Source organism: Gigantopelta aegis, chromosome 15 (assembly GCF_016097555.1).
Source record: "Gigantopelta aegis isolate Gae_Host chromosome 15, Gae_host_genome, whole genome shotgun sequence".
Lineage (NCBI taxonomy): Eukaryota > Metazoa > Mollusca > Gastropoda > Neomphalida > Peltospiridae > Gigantopelta > Gigantopelta aegis.
This window is the reverse complement of record NC_054713.1, coordinates 30,050,175-30,071,718: the sequence shown is the minus strand read 5'-3', so window position 1 is coordinate 30,071,718 and position 21,544 is coordinate 30,050,175. Positions and strand designations below refer to the sequence as shown.

The window sequence follows — 21,544 nt, the reverse complement described above, 5'->3', positions numbered from 1 at the left end:
GGAGGGGAAGGGGCGCAACTGTGTCGAAAATATCGAGTTTGAAAACGTCTTTCCACGGGTTTGTGTGTTGGATAATTGGTAGCTTGGGCGGACTCAACTTTTTCAGCCCAGAACTGGCCGTAATGCAAACAGATCGGTGTATCTTGCATTCAGCACTCGGTGTATCTCGGTGATGGTGCAAACATATTACCCAACCTGCATAGCATTTTGACAATCCATTGCATTATGGTATAAGAAATGGGTTCCCATAACTTGTTTTCATGGAACCTAAAAACAGCTTCAGATGGGTTCCCATCATCTCGGGGCACGGAACCCAAAAAGTGTTTCCCATGAAATTTGAAATCCTATGGCGTGTATTGTCAATCTTTCATTCTGTTTAACGACGCCACAAGAGCAGATTGATTTTATCTTATTATCGGCTATTGGACGTCAAACATATCGTCATTCTCACGCTGTTTTTCGAGGAAACCTGCTGTCGTCACATAAGCTACTCTTTTACGACAGTCAGCAAGGGATCTTTTATTTGCGCTTCCCACAGGCAGGATAGCACAAATCATGGCCTTTTTTGAACCAGTTATGGATCACTGGTCGGTGCAAGTGGTTTACACCTACCCATTTACCCTTGCGGAGCACTCACCATACCTCAAAATGTTTGTGTGTAGCCAATAAATTGGTTATACATATTTTAAGTTCACTGAGTCCTGCATGGATTCAGTATAAGAAAATACGTACCGGCGAAGGCTGCCGTCTCGGAAATCTAAAATGTTAAAAAAACAATGCCATTTAGTTTCAAACGTCTAGCAACTTTCAATAATAAAAATGTAGAAAACAGGCTACTGCCTGTTAATTGACTTAATATTAACATTTTTGGAAGAAAAAAAAGAAAAAAGAGAAGACGATTTCATCATGCATAGTAACACCATCAGCTCACTTTTATAAAATGATAGAAATCAATGTGTACGTAGTGCGTAATGCATGGTGCGTAAACAACAGTTTGTATAGAAATCAATTGATGCGCTTTCATGTGTACGCAATACGTGATGCGTGTAGCGTAATGCGTTTATTCCCGAACTCCTTGGCGATACTTCCAATACGCACCACGCAGAGAACACGGACACAGGAAATAAAGAAATCAGGCATGACTTCACAGTGTTCAACATTAAAAATCTTGGGCAGTATCCCAGTTTGATACTAATATTTCCAAATCTGGTATACCACCTGAGAATTTAGTATCCCACTTAAATGAAATTCATAATAACATCGTAACAAACTTGGACGACAATGTTCTCATTCCCAGTCTATTCCTACGCCGTGGAATTTGTGATATTCGCAATCAAACGCAGAAAAAGAAAAAACGGAATCGGCAAAAAGATTTGCTGCATCTATTTTTGAGTAATATTGATATAAATTGATATTTAGCAGTAATCTATAAGTATTTCTGACATTACTAATGATAAAACTACCTGTATAAATTTTCTACGGATGTGGAATCAATACCTCAAATAAAATTTGAAGGGAGAAAACATCCAACAAATACAATAGCGACTTAGCGGTTCCCAGTCTATTGCTACGCCGCTATTGCTCCAGTGTAGCATTAGACTGGGTACAAGTTCGGGGTGGGTGCGGGGGGGGGGGGGGGGGGGGGGGGGGGGGGGGGGGGGCGGATATTGTTATGGCATAGCATTAGACCACAGGTATCCCCAAACAGAAACCTGTAATACAAATGCTATAGTTACATATATAACGTTACTATGATATATCTGACGTTGTTTGGGGACCGGCTTCGGTGGCGTCGTGGTTAGGCCATCGGTCTACAGGCTGGTAGGTACTGGGTTCGGATCTCAGTCGAGGCATGGGATTTTTAATCCAGATACTGACTCCAAACCCTGAGTGAGTGCTCCGCAAGGCTCAATGGGTAGGTGTAAACCACTTGCACCGACCAGTGATCCATAACTGGTTCAACAAAGGCATTGGTTTGTGCTATCCTGCCTGTGGGAAGCACAAATAAAAGATCCCTTGCTGCTAATCGGAAATAGCCAATGTAGTGGCGACAGCGGGTTTCCTTTCAAAATCTGTGTGGTCCGTAATCATATGTCTGACGCCATATAACCGTAAATAAAATGTATTGAGTGCGTCGTTAAATAAAACATTTCTTTCTTTGTTGTTTGGGGATACCTGTGCATTAGACTGGGTACGAGCTCGAAAATACTTTTACTTAACTTACAAGTAAATGGCGATGTTCAATGTTTAAGTGAAAACTAAAAACGCAGGATTAAAAAAACAAAACATCATTATATGGCATCCCGGTGGGATACTGGGTTCTTGAAGTCTGGTATCCAAAATTAAATTCTGGGATATTGAGATACCGTTTATCTCGAACATTGCTTCATTGCAAAAAGGAAAAATATATACTCTCCCAAAAAAGAAACGTATACTAGAAAATGTTCTCATTTATTTTATAACCATTTCATCGACGTAATAAGACCTTTACGAACTCTAAATTTTATATGGTGATTGTTATAGGTATGATACGTTCATTACCACAAACAAACGTTACTTAACGATAACATTACTGGGCACTGTGTCGTTGAAGTCAGTATCCGTTATGACCGCCGCGGGCCTGAATAACTGCTCTGCACCGCCTACTCATTGACTGTATAAGTGTCTGTATTCGAACCTGTTGTATTCTTGCTCATTCTTCTTGCAATCCATCCTGAAGTTGCTGAAGCGTTTGAGGTGGTGGTTGTGACGTTGTCGCGCTCGTCGATCAAGGTCATCCCAAAAATGCTACATCGGGTTTAAATGTAGCGATCTGGGTAGCCATGGTAGCACATTTATGTTCTCGTTACGTAGAAAATCCATGGTGACACATGCTGTATGAGGCCTGACATTATCCTGCTGGAACATTTCTCTGTGAACGTCAATAACAGAAAGAAGGTGACGCTGAAGTCTTTCATCTCGGTAGCATATGGCGGTAAGATTTCCTTGGATGTGCACCAAAACTGATATCACTCACGCTGACCATGAAACTGCCCCCACCAAATCTGTCTACTTCCACAACGCAACTAGGGGTGAATCGGTCATTTCTACGCCTATAAATACGCATTCTTCCATCTCTTCTGTGCAACAAAAACACTCGACTCGTCGCTATACCAGAACCTCTGCCAGTTTCTCAAATTCCAGTTCTGGATATTTACACACCACTGAACACGTAAACGTCGATGCTGACGTTTCAATACAGCACCAATATATGGCTTTCTTGCTCGTAGTCCGAACTCACGAAGTCGGTTGCGTATTGTTTGCGCCGATACCCTATGTAGACCAGGCACATTGGCAGCAGTTTCTGTTGCTGTGACAGTCCGATGACGTAGATGGAAAACCCGGATGTACCTATTCTGACCTGCAGCAGTGATAAGTCGTCTACCAGCAACTGCTGGCTGAGACTCACCAGCCTCCAAACGTCCAAAATCAATGTCTTGAGATTCTTGGTTTAGTTTTGGCATATTAAAATGTCCTCAGATAGTAACCAACCTTTAAATGTTTCACCAATATACCCAACGCTGATGATTTCCTCAATTTTCATGTGTGTGGTGCTTGCACAGTTTCCACGCAATTTGCAAGCAAATATTATTAAACTCAATGTGCTGAAGACTTCAAAATTATTCAAATTGTGCGTTTTGGCAATATATTGTATTCTCAAACCAAATAAGGGTAAGATTTTAGATATTAAATACTATTTCAACAGGTAACTTGAAAAATAATTGATATTCCTTAAAACAATATCATCTATGCGTTTCTTTTTGGGGAGAGTATATTATAGACAACCAATAACATCCAACTAAAATATAAATGTGTCTGGATTGCTCATGTATCATTCAGTTTAGTATACTTTGGAATACTGTAGGTGTCCTGTTTTAAAAGTTACATCCCCTCCTCCTATAAGAATCACGCAAACACCACATACATATTACATGTGTTATATAATTATAATTCCAAGTACTTTACATTTATCTTATGTGTAATTTTTAAAAGGGTAGATAATAACTTAGAATCCTGTTTGTAATCTTCCTCCAAAAGGACAAACCAGCTTCACGCATATGAATATATACACATACATGGAAACGGTCAAAACGCAGTACGCACTACTCACTACGCATTACGCATCACGCGCACATAGAAAGAAAAACAAGATGTGAAATATGCAATACAGTTTTTTACAGACTGTTAATAGATTGTGAAGATAAAGAATAAAGGACTACATTTCAACATTGGACGTAAGCTGTACGGGAGAACATGTTATGTAGGCGAACTGTCGCGCCACCTAAAAGCGGAATATTAAAATGAGGGAAGTGATCATTTTCGCCAACTACTGATAGGCGTAGAAAAATGAGGGAAGGGGGAAGCAGGAGCCAATGCTTTCCCCAATATCTGGAAGGAAATGTTTTATTTAACGACGCACTCAACACATTTTATTTAAGGTTATATGGCGTCGGACATGGTTAAGAACCATATTAATATTTACTATATATGTAAACCAAAAAACCACAATTGATCTTTGAATTTTATTTTATTACTATTTTGACCGGCAACGGTGGCGTAGTGGTTAGGCCATCGGTCTACAGGCTGGTAGGTACTGGGTTCGGATCCCAGTCGAGGCATGGGATTTTTAATCCAGATACCGACTCCAAACCCTGAGTGAGTGCTCCGCAAGGCTTAATGGTAAACCACTTGCACCGACCAGTGATCCATAACTGGTTCAACAAAGGCCATGGTTTGTGCTATCTTGCCTGTGGGAAGCGCAAATAAAAGATCCCTTGCTGCTAATCGGAAAGAGTAGCCCAAGTAGTGGCGACAGCGGGTTTCCTCTCAAAATATGTGTGTTCCTTAACCATGTCTTACGCCATATAACCGTAAATAAAATGTGTTGAATGCGTCGTTAAATAAAACATTTCTTTCTTTCTTTATTACTATTTATAATTATTATTTTATCAAATTATTATTATTATTTAGTTTACTTTTGTTTCTTGGTTTGTTATTATCATTATTTTAATAAATATAATATAAATTAATATATGTTTTCTAAGTTCGGCGTTATTTATGTCTATACCTGCATCTTCTAAAGATACTCCTCACAAAACTTCTTATACGCTCCATTATCAATACTGCTATGAACCAGTTAAATCAACGTCATAACCATTGTTTATCCGGACAACAGACTACGTAACTAACAGCGTTCAAGCGATGTCACTGTCACGTGGTTTTTAAATTGTGATACTCAGTTTAAGAGCGGGAAGTGTGTAACCAGGGTATTTACCCCCCCCCCCCCCCCACACACACACACACACACTTTTAAAACACCCACCTTTTTAGGTCTAAGTAATGAATAAAAATAACATAGTCTTGAAAAATGTTATGTAAATCGAACACAGTACCCTCTTCCTCTACCCCTAGAGCGTTACGTAATTAGTAACACCCCCTTACATGTAACGTGTATGCCAACAGCTGGCCACTGTCAAAATTTCAAAGCAAATCCCCCACCCACCGACCCCTGGAAAGGCGTTTTACCATACCTCTATGGATATAAATATGTTTTGGAGATATGAGACGACCCCTCAATCAAGACAGTTAAATTTGTTCAAAAATTGCGAAATCTCACGTGATCTCTTGTTGGGGAATTCTATACTTGTGATAAGCCAATGAAAACCGAGATCGGCACGGGCCCGTCAAAAGTGTCCTACTTTCAAAATACTGGCTTTGTTTTTGACCTGGATAAGCCAGCGTAGTGAAACCAATGCGGAGTGCGGCGTCATATATGCACCAAACGTAATTGGAGTTTCTGTTCTATATGCTTAAATAATAAAAATATTCCAGGGAATGTAGTTTTAAAACAAAATATATCTAGAATTCACAATTATAACCAAAGAATCGAAAACTGGGAAAAACCCCATGTGTTCTGAAACACTTCTTTTAAACGCGCGCTGTTACGGATGGTTGACCTAATTACTAACCCAACAAAATATTATTTGACAATATATACATTTTATTTGTACCTAAAAGTACTTTATTGAACCATCTACATAACCACCATATCACACTTATTATTGATATTTTATTAAAAAAAAAATTATTGAATTATGGGTACGGTCCATAATTCTGAGAAAAATAACGGCTATTTGGAGAGCAGAGGTGTGATGTATTATTTTCAGTCATGTGACGGGCATTCCCCGAATAATCGCAGTGCCAAAACGATTTACCAAGCTCGTGTAACGAGAACGCTTGACCGTCCTCTGCGACGTAGGGTAAATAGAAGAAAAAAACCCAATGAAAATAAGTTATTAAAAATTAATAAAAACATGTACTGAATGCTATTAAGCTTAAACATTAATTTATTTTAGTAACAGAAGCATGTTAAACGTCGACAATCCCGACTAGTTAGGCCTTTGCATCTATAGGTAAATTTATCGTTAGTCGTACGTGAAAAAATCTAAACATCTGGGGCCCTATTTTCGAAGCGATCTTAGCGCTACGAAATCGTAAAACCGTCGTAGGTTGTGACGTCACTACAGCGCACGCCATAGTGACGTCATAGCTTACGATGATTTCACGATTTCGTAGGCTAAGATAGCTTCGAAAATATGGGCCCTGGGGTCTAATTCACTAAACTCTCGCAACTTTGCGATCTCGCAGTGCAATGCTAAAATACTTGCAAAGAGGATGCTTTGTTGTCTAGCTTTGAGAGCTTTGTCAATAAGGCCCCTGGATCACAAACACCGTCATTTTCCACCTTATCAAATTCATTATTATACAAAATATGCCATAACAGCTGACTTGGGATAGGAATTGTTACATTTTTAAAGAAAGAAATGTTTTATTTAACGACGCACTCAACACATTTTATTTACGGTTATATGGCGTCAGACATATGGTTAAGGACCACACATATTTTAAGAGGAAACCCGCTGTCGCCACTACATGGGCTACTCTTCCGATTAGCAGCAAGGGATCTTTTATTTGCGCTTCCCACAGGCAGGATAGCACAAACCATGGCCTTTGTTGAACCAGTTATGGATCACTGGTCGGTGCAAGTGGTTTACACCTACCCATTGAGCCTTGCGGAGCACTCACTCAAGGTTTGGAGTCGGTATCTGGATTAAAAATTCCATGCCTCGACTGGGATCCGAACCCAGTACCTACCAGCCTGTAGACCGATGGCCTGCCACGGCGCCACCGAGGCCGGTCATTTTTAAAGAATACTCTGAACTAGACGGTGTGTATATACAATGTGACTATATATACGAAGGCCGCGTCTATAGCTTCCACTAACGAGGGCTGGCTATATTCACAGCAAAAATTTATATAGGCGGTAAATAAGTACATGTATTTGATTGATCCATATTACCGAACCACCTGGAACAGAAGGAATACATACTAAGTACTGTACGAACAGTGCATTTTCTGAACAGGGGACGGGGTAGGGGAGTATATGAATTTAGCGGACCCTTTTGTGTACGTTTTCCATAGATATATGAATAGCGTCATATTGTCCCTACAGTACTAACAAAACAAAAAATTATAATAAATAAATTAATAATAAATAAATAATAACAATAACAATAACATTAATAATAATGATGATGATGATGATGAATAAATAAATAAATAAATAAAAATAACAATTACCAGCAGCTGAGGTAGATTAACTGAAAACTACGGACAGTACACAAACAACAGGGCTTGAACTTAATAATTTTTCACCGATTGCAATTTTGAGGCTGCTTACGTAAATTTCGTAAAAAAGTTAATTTTACCGTAAATAAATATGACTAAAAGGTTATTTTGCTGTATTTAGTCACATTTCAAATGCTCAAAATTGCAAGGGCCAATAAAACTCAAAAAATATTTTTTTGTATAGGCTACTAGTAAAACTTAGATCACTCCCGGGTCCCCCTCTAAATTTATGTAACGTTTCTGTAACAACCGCCCCCACCCACCCCACCGCGACGTGATTTTACCAACATTATAATACATGTAATAATAATAATACACAATTATTATTATTATTATTATTATTATTATTATCCTACTACTACCTTTTTGGGCTGGCGGGACGGTGTTTTATCTGGAGGAGTATTGGCTATAAAAATGCAAGATTAACGTGCGTGCACACACGCACAAACGGCAGGCTGAACTTGTCCCTGCACGAAGAACTGGATTCAACTGGGTTAAGTAATAATTAGCCAACCTTTGGACGACAAAACATGCAACAGTAGTTTTTTTTATGCTATACATTAAAACCGAAATACCACTTTGCGAACCAGTCAAAATAATTTGCACACGCGCCTAATAATAATAATAATAATAAATGGTGAGTTCATGTTCAGACTGTTTATTATTTTATTTTAGCGTATTCGCGGTTATTTTCGTCATGAAATAATATATATTTTTATTATTTGCCATGTATATAGCCGGCCCTCATTTGCTAAGTGTCTATACATGGCGATCGTATATATAAAATCCACAAATACATTATACGGTTGTCGTATATATAGCCTCATCACTACGAGTCTGTTTTTCCGTATTTTTATGACTTTTTACAAGAAGACTTCCAAATTTTAAAAATGAAGTGTGTCGTGGAATTCCCTCGATCATAGTTCAATTAAAATGTTTTGGATCATACAGTAACTAGGTTTGGTATTCCAAACGAATGTACTTTCCATTTATAATGCATATTTAGAGAAACAAGGCCCACTAAATCCGTGATTGAGCTCCTTTAACTCTACTCCCTGGTGCTGATACAATCACTAAGGGCGAACGTGGCAGCTGTATGCTTATAATTTACATTAACTCTACTCCCTGGTGCTGATACTATCACTAAGGGCGAAGGTGGGGGCAGTACGCTTATAATTTACATTAACTCTGCTTTCTGGTGCTGATATAAGTACTATGGGCGTGGGTGGGGGCAGTACGCTTATGATTTACATTAACTCGGCTTCCTGATGCTGCTATTGTGACGCCAGGCTCGTGTGCACGAAGTTGTATCTTTATGTCCACCTCGTTAAGGTCCACAGCTTATAGGGACGAGATGAGTTGTATCCCGTCGTTCATTTTAACTTATTTTTCGTTCTTATAATCTAATTACGGTTCCTATTGAGTGGTTAAAACTCGCTCTGGGTGGGAGCCGGTACCAGACTGCGAACCTTGTACCTACCAGCCTTATGTCCGATGGCTTAACCACGCCACCGAGGCTGGTATCATCCTGTCAAAACAAAACAAACAAAACAAAAACATTCATTAGGTGTAGTGCCGTGCTGAAATACAGGTCTTGAGAAACCGGATCCGTCTGAACGACTAGGGTATAGTCTAGTCGTCATGGTTGGTATAGACTATGGGGGTATGGAGGAGCCCGGTTCCGCAGGATACACGATGGAATCAATATAAAACAAAGTTAATTCTAGAAAAGATTAGTAGGATCCGACCCCACTTCCCATTTCTTCGTAGAGTGGGGCGGTCAATCTTCCTGTGCTGCTAGGACAGGCTCGGACTAAACACGAACAACCGTGGCGTTCTGCAGAATGGCCGTCATACAAGTTACGGAAAAACATGTCGACAAAACACCTGGAAAAAATAACGTGGAGGCAAGGAATCTCGCTAGAAAGGAATTCAACCTGGTGGCGCAGGCTGTCGAAACGAGAAGCGTCTCAGCGTTCAATCAGTTCCAGTGGCCTCATTACATCCCAGTAGAAACTCCATATCGGTCACAAAAACAAAATAAAATGTAGGATTCCCAAATCAGAGCACACGAAAGCGGCGAGCTCTCGACTCGGAATGGCACCTATACTGATATCTTTGTCTTTGCGTAGAGAAAGTACTGTGATCGGTATTTGTGTTCAAATACACCTTTAGAACAAAACGACTCCTCAGTACCTCTTTATAAAACCAAGAGCGTACGATTACGTCAGGTCAGAGATCAAATCCGGGATGGGCGTGCGTGCACCTATTTTTGGATATGGGCACCTAAAAACAGTTCCCATCCCATTATGTGATTAGACCGGCCTCGGTGGCAAAGCCATCGGACATAAGGCTGGTAGGTACTGGGTCACTGGCGTTGCCAGGATTTTAGATTGGGGGTGGGGTACCAACCCACACTATGTATGATTTTATAAAATTTAATACAGTAAAAAAAAAAAGGAAGAAAAAAGGTGTGATAGGGGAGACATGGCCTCCGTCCCCACCCCTTCGCTACGCCACTGTACTAGGTTCGAAGCCCGGTACCGGCTCCCACCCAGAGCGATTTTTTTTTTACCTACTCGATAGGTAGATGTACGACCACTACACCGACTTCTCTCCCACTAATCATCGGTGAGCCCATTGGGCTATTTCTCGTTCCAGCTAGTGCACCACGACTGGTTTATCAAAGGCTGTGGTATGTGCTATCCTGTCTATGGGATGGTGCATATAAAAGATCCCTTGCTGCTAATGGAAAAAAGTAACCCATGAAGTGGCGACAGCGGGTTTCCTCTCAATATCTATGGGGTCCTTAACCATATGTCCAACGCCATATAACCGTAAATAAAATGTTGAGTGCATCGTTAAATAAAACATTTCCTTCCTTCCTCTCACCGACTACTAACCCACTCTCCTGGGTCCGGTTTTACGGAGCGATCATTTATCTTCTTTTTTTAACCTACCAGTTACAATGGTGGGATGTATTGGATGTCAAACATTTGGTAATTTTTACATAGTGTTAGAGTAATTTCCCATTAGTAGCAAAGGATCTTTTATATACACCATCCTACAGGCAGGATAGCACATACCACGGCCTTTGGTATACCAGGCCTCCCAGCCACTTGTACATATTAAAATATAGGAAATATAAAAATTGGCATACCAAAATATAGGAGTTTTATAGGAATTTTGAGGTGAAATATAGGTGTGTTGAAGGAAAATTTGGACCGATTATCATGATTATAGGCATTTTACACGGATTTCTAAAGACATTTACATTACTAATGGTATGTTCTTACCTTGCGTATATACACAATACCATCTACTACCTCAACAAATATATACCAAGGCTTGCCAGCAGTTCATGCCGATAGCCAGGATACGTTGAAAGTTGGTGCATCTTGTATCAGTAATACATCCTCCTCACCTCGTCAGGTGAGCAGGATCTTGATTGGCACTTGATACAAATCTCCCACATTTAAAGCATCTTCTAAATTTCTGACAGACTGGCTGCCTTTCACTGCTAATATAACTCGGTAACATATTTCATTCATCAACATTTTGGCAAAGTAATTAAGTCAAATATAGGAAATGAATCTCAATATAGGAGTTTTGTAGGATCCTATAAAAAAAAAAAGAGGAAATATAGGTGGTTTGGTATACTATTAGTGACTTGCAGTGGCTGGATCAAGAAAAAACCCAATGGACCCACCTACAGGAATCAATCCTAGACCGACCACGCATTAGGCGAGCGCTTTACCACTAATGCACTAGGCTACGTCCCGCCCCCTACTCACTTAAATAGACTCACCCTTGTTGGCTTCCATTGTAAGATGTTGCAGACTAACAGACTTTTTGGTGATGAAAATTATATATTAAATAAATTTTCTAGTTTAGAACATCAGTGTCTTTATACAAAAGATGTTTGTTGTTGTCCTAATGCGTGTAGTGGCCCAAACCAGATTTTACCTCACAATAATTTCGTACATACGAAAATAAATACATATTACAAAGTACAATGCAAATTGAGTGCTACAAACACTATTATATGGCCGCAAACACCTTGGATATACACACACTAGTATTATTAGTATGTCTGGCTGTCTGTCTATCCGTCCATCTGTCCCACAAGTATAATTTTCCGGACCTTTTTTCCGCATTGTGTATAGCTTTTTCATGTACAGTTTACAGGTGGACTTTCATTCCCATTTACCCAATTTTGACAGTTACGGCCCTTCACTTTAGGCGATACGAAAATCTGTTTTCCCGGACTGTATTTTTGGAATTCTGAAATTTTGTGTATAGCTTTATCATTTACTGCTACAGGTAGTACTAAACCAAATAACTTCCGGCTGGGTCAAAGTGCGAGGTGCACCGAACTTTTGATAGAGAAGTGAACACCACAAGTCCTGTGATTGGTTATAAATGTGAATGTGTTGGCTGTAAAAAATAATAGTTTCATCTGGGTAAAAAAAAAATTGCAATTTTATTTCATCTAGTACCAATGTGTCAAGTAGCCTTGTGCTTGAAACATGTATGGGGTACCTGTAAAAAAAAGTACTAGAATTTTGTGCGAAACTAGGGTAGTCATAGACGCTACCCGTTATCTCAGAAACGAGCAGCTTGACCCCCATTTTTTTCTGATTCACTTTAAGTGTAAGGGGTGGTAGTATTTATATCCGTGGCGTTTGTGTCGGTTGATACGTTGCAGGTAGGAGTTTTAGCCACATATGTTACTATTGTCGTCTATGGGATTTGATTTGGTAGTATACACCCTACAGATCCAGGTTGATTTTCATGGCGATTAACCTATTTTTGACAGTTATGGTCGTTGAACGTAGGAGATAAGAAAATTTGTTGGGCCAGGTAGGGGACATGCATTGCCTTGAAGTAACAATATTTTCAAATTTATTGTTCTGGTTAATTTCTTTGAAAATAATGACCTAAATACTTGTATAAGACGGTCGGGCACATTTTAATCATAACAGAACTGTAGCTAAACAACATTAAATTGCCTAGAAAACGCATCTATATTTTAACATTTTCCCGGATTCTCTCCAAAAATCGGATCATTTGCCTTTGGGAAACGCAAACTATACTTTAAAAAATATTGGGACCCACCCCTCTTACAGCATCCCGGATTCGCACCCAAGATATTTACCATTTATACGAATCATACTACCCCATTGATCACCTCCGCTAAACCTGTCCCATACCTCTATACATCGAACCTGGAAAGTACACCACTAGAGCACATTGATTAATTCATGTCAAACACTTGATAATTTTGATTAGTAGTCTTCAGTCGTTCCAGCCAGTGCACCATGACTGGTATATCAAAGGCTGTGGTATGTTCTATCCCGTCTGTGGGATGGTACATATAAAAGAACCATTCTTACAAATGAACAAAACTCTGGTTTCTAAAACAATATGTCAGAATTACCATTGTTTGACATCCAATAGCCGATGATTGATAAATCGATGTGCTCTAGTGGTATCATTAAACAAAACAAACTTTAACGTAGACTTCAGACGATACCCGCTACATTGTTTCTATTAGCAGCAAGGGATCTTGTATATGCACGAACAAGACACAGCCGCTGGTACGTATTGTCTTATACTGAATCCATGCAGGTCCCTGAGAACTTAAAAATGAGAACTTTCCGTCTGTTTTTTGTTATAGGACCACATCTGGCTGTAGTACAGGTCCGAACAGGTAATTCATAAACCAATTCAGTCTTGCGCTATACACCCATGACCCAAAAGGTCAATGCACAATATTACAAAATAAAATGGGCAAAATACAGCCAGAGGGTATACATACATATTGTTTTAATTCTTACCCAGTTCCTACAAGTGAATATGTGAACCACAACTATAGTGGCGGACTGTGATGAATAAACTCTCACTCAGAAGTGATCTGTGTAGTCAGACCTTAGGATATAGCTATGTATCATGAAAAGTCTCGAAGACTGTTTTCAAGATCTTGTTTCGGAGATATTTGTTTCCCCCCCCCCCCCCGAGATATATTGTCAACAGTCTCGAAAACTTTGTTTACAACACTAGTCTCTAGACATAGGGCAGTGTCCAAAACAAAATATCAGATACAAATCAGAGTATTAAACAAATCACGTGGTACTGATCAAAGTATGAGTGTTCAAATAACAATAGAATGTCATGAACGAGTGTTTTAAGAGATGACCAACTGAGTTTGATTAACACAAATGAAATTTTAATAATAATCTACCAATAAAAAGCACTTTTACTCTATAACTGGAACTTTTACACACAAAAGAGCACTTTTATACTAAAAAAGAACACTTTTACACTAAATAGGGCACTTTTACACTAAACATGACACTTTTACTCTAATACTGGCACTTTTTTCTGTAATACTGGCACTTTTTTCTCTAAAAATGGCACTTTTACACATCAAATAACACTTTTACACTAAACATGACTCTTTTACTCTAATACTGGCACTTTTTCCCTCTACAAATGGCACTTTTATATTAAAAAGGGCAGTTTTACTAAAAAACACACCACTTTTAATCTAAAAAGAGCACTTTTACACTAAACAGGGTACTTTGACACTAAAAATGGCACTTTGACACTGAAAAGGGCACTTGTATACTTAAAAAAAACAAAAAACAAGTACCTGTCAGGGTTCATACACTTAAAGGTAGTCAAAATTCAAGGGTTTTTCAAGCACTTTCCAGGTCAACTTTACCAAAATTCCAGGACCTTACCGAGTTTCCACAGGTCGTTAAACACGCAAGTGCCAACTATCTTTGTGGGTTAATAGATTCATTAACTTGACACTCTCCCTGAACTTGCTAAATACCCAGCGGCAAAAAGTGACAAACTTTCTTTTCCAATATGGCAACACTGTCGCTTGGATCTCGTGGCCGCATGATTCTCGCATCGCGAGATAAAAAACAACAACAAACATTCACACAACTGAGCCAGTAAACATCGATTGGCCGGACGATTGGCATTTGATTGTGCCGTGGAAATGAAACAAATAATTTAATTACATGTTAAATAAAGTAAATAAAGCCTCCGTTTTAGGCGTTTATGTTTTATTTCACATCAAATTATCATTTTCAAGGGTTTTCCAGACCGCAAGATGATTTTCAAGGGTATTCAAGCACTGGAATACATTAGTTTATTTTCAAGGGTTTTCCAGGCGCGTACGAACCCTGACCTGTACTCTTACACTAAACGGCACTTTTACACTAAAAATGGCACTTATATACTAAACAGAGCACTTTTACACTAAATAGGACACTTTTACTCTAAATAGGGCACTTTTATTCTAACAATGACATTTTTATACTAAACATGACACATTTACACTACAAATGGCACTTTTACACTATAAACATGACTTTTACACCAATAATGACACTTTTACACTAAAAAGAGCACTTTTACACTAAGCAGGACACTTTTAGCCTACTCTAAAAATGGTACGTTTACACTAAATAGCATGTTTATACTAAACAGGGCACTTTTATACTAAAAAGAGCACTTTTACTCGAAATTGGACACGTTTAATCTAAAAAGGGCATTTATTCATTTCATCGGGCAGGGTGGAATTGTACCTTTCTACCCACTAGATATGGCCCCATTTCACTATTGTAGGATATAGATGTCTACAATGTTGTTTCTGAAACAAAACGTCTCAAAACCATTTATAGTGTCAAGTCGAGGACACTGTTTCAAAAAGAACGTATTCAAGACTTTGTAAATATATAAAGTGTCTTTTAGTGAACAGGGACAGGAAAGCACGCCATAATTATAGGATATTAAACATGAGCAGTTTCCAGGTGGGTTCGTATTAAGGAAGGAAATGTTTTATTTAACAACACACTTAACACATTTTATTCACAGTTATATGGCGGCAGACATATGGTTAAGGACCACACAGATATTGAGAGAGGAAACCCAATGTGGCCACTTCATGGGCTACTTTTCCCGATTAACTGCAAGGGATCTTTTATATGCACCATCCCAGATAGGATAGCACATACCACAGCCTTTGTTACACCAGTTGTGGAGCACCGACTGAAACGACAAATAGCCCAATGGGACCACCAACGGGGATTGATCTTAGACCAACCATGCATCAAGCGAACACTTTACCATTGGGCTACATCCCGCCCCTAGTTCATATCGGGTTGCTACAGAAAATATATTATAAGAAAAAGAAAATTCGCTTGAAGCAGGTCAGGCCCCGAAACTAGGCTACGCCTTCTGCCCACACGCCCGATATAGTGTTACCACCAATTCGTCCGTAAATTTGCGAAAGCATGGATTCTATTCATACCCAAATGCATAACCAAAAAAAAAAAAAAAAAAAAAGGACAAAAAAGAAAAATTATAAATGTGTTACACCTAAAAAAACAAAGAGGGAATCTGGCACCTCACCCCCGATTGCTATGGCTATGCAAACCTGGTGTTATTTCGAGTGATATAAGAGTATTCATGGACTGAGAGTAGAGTATACATTGTATACACACAGTCTTCCACACTGAAATATTCACTCCATCTTCAGTCTACATAAAGAAAGGAAGAAAGAAATGTTTTATTTAACGACGCACTCAACACATTTTATTTACAGTTATATGGCATCAGACATATGGTTAAGGACCACACAGAGTTTGAGAGGAAACCCACTGTCGCCACTACATGGGCTACTCTTTCCAATTAATTAGCAGCAAGGGATCTTTTATTTGCGCTTCCCACAGGCAGGATAGCACAAACCATGGCCTTTGTTGAACCAGTTATGGATCACTGGTCAGTGCAAGTGGTTTACACCTACCCATTGAGCCTTGCAGAGCACTCACTCAGGGTTTGGAGTCGGTATCTCGATTAAAAATCCCATGCCTCAACTGGGATCCGAACCCAGTACTGACTAGCCTGTAGATCGATGGCCTAACCACAACGCCAGCGAGGCCGGTTTCTACATAAAGAGTTAATTACTCATGCTGCTTTGGAATAAAGTAGTACACTGACTGTTCAGTTTGTAAAAATATTTTTAAAGCTGGTGGTTTATCATTGACGGTGGGAGAAAAAAATGCTCCACTTCATTCAGTGCATAAATTATGAATCGGAGATCTGTCGATCCAAAGTCTCTCCAACTTCTTCTTGTTCTCACAGCGTCAGTATAAGTATTGGGCCTGTTAGTATTGCTTGCTTTGTGTTCTTTCTGTTCACATTTCGTATTCTTTCTTTTGATCTTCTTGATTGTCATAATGCTTGCTTCGTTATTCTTCATTCTCGCCCTTCTTGTTTTCTCAACACTTTTCTTCACTTTACATGCTTCTGTATCTTTTATTTCGATATTTATATTGTCCATGATGGTCGCTTCCATTTGGTTTCTTTTCATTCTCATTATTTCTTCTGTTACATTCCATATTTTTTGTTTCCAATGTTTTGTTATTCTTCATTCTCATCTTTCTTCCTTTCTTAAGGTTTTTGTTCACTTTACACGCTTTCGTATTTTTGATATTCCTTGTTTTCGTACTGACCATGTTGGTATAGCTTTTTTTCGTATGCCACATTTTTATTTTCATCTCTTGTGATACATTTCATATTCACTGTTCGATTTAAGTTTGCCATCTCATCCTTGACGTTCAACTTCTTTCTTTTGTTTTTGTTTCTTCTCGTATTCTTAATTAATTTGTTTTTCAAGCATACGATATTTGTTGTGATGTTCATCTTTGCACTAGTTTTCGCATTTTTCTTGTCCGTTATGTGTTTTTATTAATGTCTCGTCCCATATAATTTTTCTCATTTGCTTTCATGTTTTTTATAAATGATTTGCTTTGCACCATTCTACTGAAACATTGCAATACGTCCTTCTGTCTTCTACCATAGCCACTGACATGAATATTGGCCGATCGAAGTAATTGAAATACTTAAGAACCGAAACAAGTGCTCATATATGTTCAATAGAGGTTTGTGTCCAAAGCTTCTAATTTATATTCTGAGAGTAAAACTTCTGATCTCTATTCTTCTGGGTTTCCAGACATATTTATGTATTATGATTACATCCAGGAAACTTTTCCAAAACACGACAGTGAGATATTAGTTTTATACAAACAGTGCTGTAAAATAAAATCAACAGAAAGTCTGAACACATGCACAGGTAATGTTTTAACAACAATAAGTATGAATGAATGAATGAATGAATGTTTAATACATCAGCTGTTGGGGTCAAACTATATAATATTTAAAATCACTGTTCGGGTGCACTTGGATGAAAGTAAGTTCCTGTTCCTCAAAATACTAAAAACAAACAACGTATATTTTTCAAAATAATAATAATAATATTGAACAAAATAACATTGCTACACCTATAGTATTTTTACTATTTATTGTCAACTTTTTGTAAATTATGTATTATTTCTCCCCACCCACCACCCCTTTAAAAAGATTAAAATAGTGTATATTTTTGCATCCTCTGGATACCCACCCCTTTTCTGACACCCCATCCCGCCCCTCATCTTCTGGATACCTACCCCTCTCCTAGACACGACTCTCCTTTGGGATACTCTCCCCTCTCATTCTGAACAACCACCCATCCCACCCCTCTCCTCTGAATACACACTTCTGTTTTTAGACATCCCACCCATCCCGCAACTCTCCCTCTGGACACTACGCCCATCTCGCCCCTCTCCTTCCAGATTAACAGCCAACCTCGCGACTCTGCCACCAGACCCACCGCCAACCTCGACCCTCTCCCTTCAGACCCACCACCAATCTCGCCACTCTCCCTTCAGACCCACCGCCAACCTCGACCCTCTCCCTCCAGACCCCCCCCACCCACCTCTCCATTCAGACCCACCGCCAACCTCGCCACTCTCCCTCCAGACCCGCCGCCAACGTCGATCCTGTCTCTCCAGACCCACCACCAACCTCAACCCTCTCCCTCCAGACCCACCACCAACCTCGACCCTCTCCCTACAGTCCCACTACCAACCTCGCCACTCTCCTCTGCCAGACCCACCCCCAAACTCGCCCACTCTCCCTCCACAACCCATCGCCACACTCACCACTCTCCCTCAGACAAACCACCAAACCTCACCCTCTCCCTCCAGACACACCACCAACCTCGACCCTCTCAGCTCAAGAATAAAGAAATACATGGAATTGTAGACAGAATTTAATTTTACGGACTACAATATTTGTAGTAGAGTATTTGTCGGATATTTCACATGAATTGTACACTATTTACTGTTACAACTACATGTGATTTCCCTTATTTCTGTCCAGCAGTTTAATATTATTTTTACAGGATCTCAAAAGCGGCTGTCGATTTGGGTAGGCAACAATATTACTAAGAAAAGAAGTGCAAAACACAAGGAAAATCTGAGGCCACATACATGTGCATGGTATTTCCATCCATACTATATCAATGATACACAGTTTGGTGCGAGTTTGAACTGTGCTCGACAACAAATGTTTTAGGTTATCCATGACGATTATTTAATTATCTTAAAGAAGAAATAAAAAGGAACAAAAAGGTGTAAGATATGCAACCAGTTCTACTTTGGGTATTTTGTGTCTTCCGCAAATACAGGGTTTCGGTAGAGTAATCGAGTTAGTTCGTTCCCAAAAAACAAAACCAAAGCCGAACAAACTGATAAAGGGGGGAAATTGCACCAAAATGACGCTGGGGACACAGTATTTGTCAAAGCATCATGTATGCTACTAAATACTTGTATTTGCGCCTTAGATAGCGGAAACAAAAGAGAATTTGGGTAGGTCAGCTGTTATGTTATTTTAATTAGTTTTGTTTATTAGGTATTTTCATTGATCTTTTTTTAATACATTCGCACCTGCGTGTTCAAATTATAAAATAATAATAATAATAACACTAATAATGATAATAATAATTAAACAATAACAATAACCAATAATATAACTACAATGATGACGCCAAAACATTAGTGATTCCATTATCTATTATGCAATCACAATTTAAACCCGCACAATAGAACACTTCGATGGCCCGCTATTGCTACCAGCAATGGGATATTCAGTGTGGTGGTGCCAGTGGTGTTGCTGGACAGCGAGAAAGTCAAGTGCCGACCTGCAATTAGCACCCCTAACCTTAGGTCACTATACGTAGACATAGAGAGAATATAAAACTGGACACGATGTATCTTAAACAACTGATTTTCAATGATCTACAAGCGGAAAAGTGAGTTAGCTACTTTGGAAAACTACGAGTGTAGGATCAACTCCTCTCAGCGGTGCATGAGTACATTATATATTTCTTACACACCTTCATAATTACTAGTAATAGTACGCGACACACCGTCATCCCAAAGTTGTTCCTTCCTACATGTGAGGTTTGATGGGTTCCATAGGCATCTTGTATATGCAAGATATGGTCCGGACAAGAAAAGGTTAATGGTATGGACAAACGCCATACCAACATACCAACCAGCATAGCTAGGAGTATAAAGTCAGTCTTAGTATGTATAAATGGGAAAACATACAACAAAAAGCCTCAACATTTAGGTGAAAGTATAAGTCAATGAATCCATAGACGTAAATGACGTTTATAGGTCCTCGAGCCACTTGGGTCATGACCTCGAACAGCCATTATAAGTCTAAGAAGTGATTTGCCAACAGACATGTGTATGTTGGAGGAATTACTATTGATCTACAACGGGTCATACCATATAACGGGTGTGTAAGAAATTACAACTACACGGAAGAAAATCGAACAATGCATTAATTAGTGCTCAATATCGGACACAAAGTAACTAGAGTATATTTATGGTATTTACATACAACAGACGTAAGAGTGTATCACTAAATTTATTTCAATAATGTTTAAAATGTTACGGTGGTTTAACATAAAAGTCGCTGCCATTTAGGTGTTGACCACTAGGAATTCGAAACGGAATTAAGGCTTAACATTTTTTAACATACCTTAGTTTGGTACATAAGAGTAAACATTATAGCATAAAATAACATAAAACCTTAGGGAAAATGAATAGCATCCGTACATAATTAGTAAGAAACACTTATCCCAAATGCTTCCATTACAAATAGCAACAATAAACCACCCAGGGTACTGTGTCAGTTATTATATAGGAAGTGTGTAATAAAATGATATACAACTCTTTTCCAATTTCAGGACACTTATTGTCTATTTTAAAAAATTCATTATTTTATTTGTGTATGAATATTCAAACAGATATACATGTAACATATAAACATATTTTACAATATAATTATATATTGTAACAGCAGTATGATACAACAGCAGCAAAAACGAGACTAATAAGAGGTCTTCATTATTTTAATAGTGTGTTCGGGTTTTCATCAAAGATTTTCATGAAATCATGTATAGGCTCCTTCCAGCGCAAAACGTCTCTGGGATGCAAAAATTAAAATAATCTTATCAATTCAAAAAGACTTTTTAATATTGTGGGTATATTTATGTTAAATAACAAACAATCTAAACAGTGAGAGTAATTTGTGTTGTCGCTATTTGAAATACAAACCTGCAAAACAAACAAACCACCAAACAAATGTTAAGTTGGGCTTTGCTTAAATCGTTGTCTAGGTAATACCAAAATGAGTCAGTATAGTAATTGACAGACAACTGGTGTTCTAAAGATTTACCAACTCTTTCTTTCTTAAATAAACAGGTTTGATTTGAAAAACAATACAAAAGTAACACTATTTTGCATGTAAACACACGTAATGCAAATAACCAAGAAAAACTAGTAAAATATGAATTGCAATCATTTAAAAGTTTCAGGTTAAAAGTAGAATACCCAAGATGAAA

At 38.6% G+C, this 21,544-nt stretch overlaps 2 protein-coding genes across 5 annotated transcripts in view; one reads left to right on the top strand and one right to left on the bottom strand.

The window, feature by feature from the left end:
• LOC121389947 overlaps positions 1 to 21,544 on the bottom strand; it is a 113,710-nt gene that overhangs the window by 62,705 nt on the left and 29,461 nt on the right. For 3 of the 4 annotated variants that reach the window (XM_041521617.1, XM_041521613.1, XM_041521614.1), the window contains one exon: positions 733 to 757. The gene's annotated coding sequence lies outside the window, so the exon portion shown is untranslated. Of the gene's footprint in view, positions 1 to 732; positions 758 to 5,107; positions 5,299 to 21,544 lie in introns of those variants that run through there. The other variant, XM_041521616.1, reaches the window with a different exon arrangement.
• LOC121389754 (lysine-rich arabinogalactan protein 19-like) lies at positions 9,573 to 18,891 on the top strand. Its single transcript, XM_041521403.1, has 2 exons — positions 9,573 to 9,754; positions 18,420 to 18,891. Exons 1-2 carry the CDS (start codon positions 9,573 to 9,575, stop codon positions 18,889 to 18,891), a joined length of 654 nt encoding a protein of 217 aa, XP_041377337.1.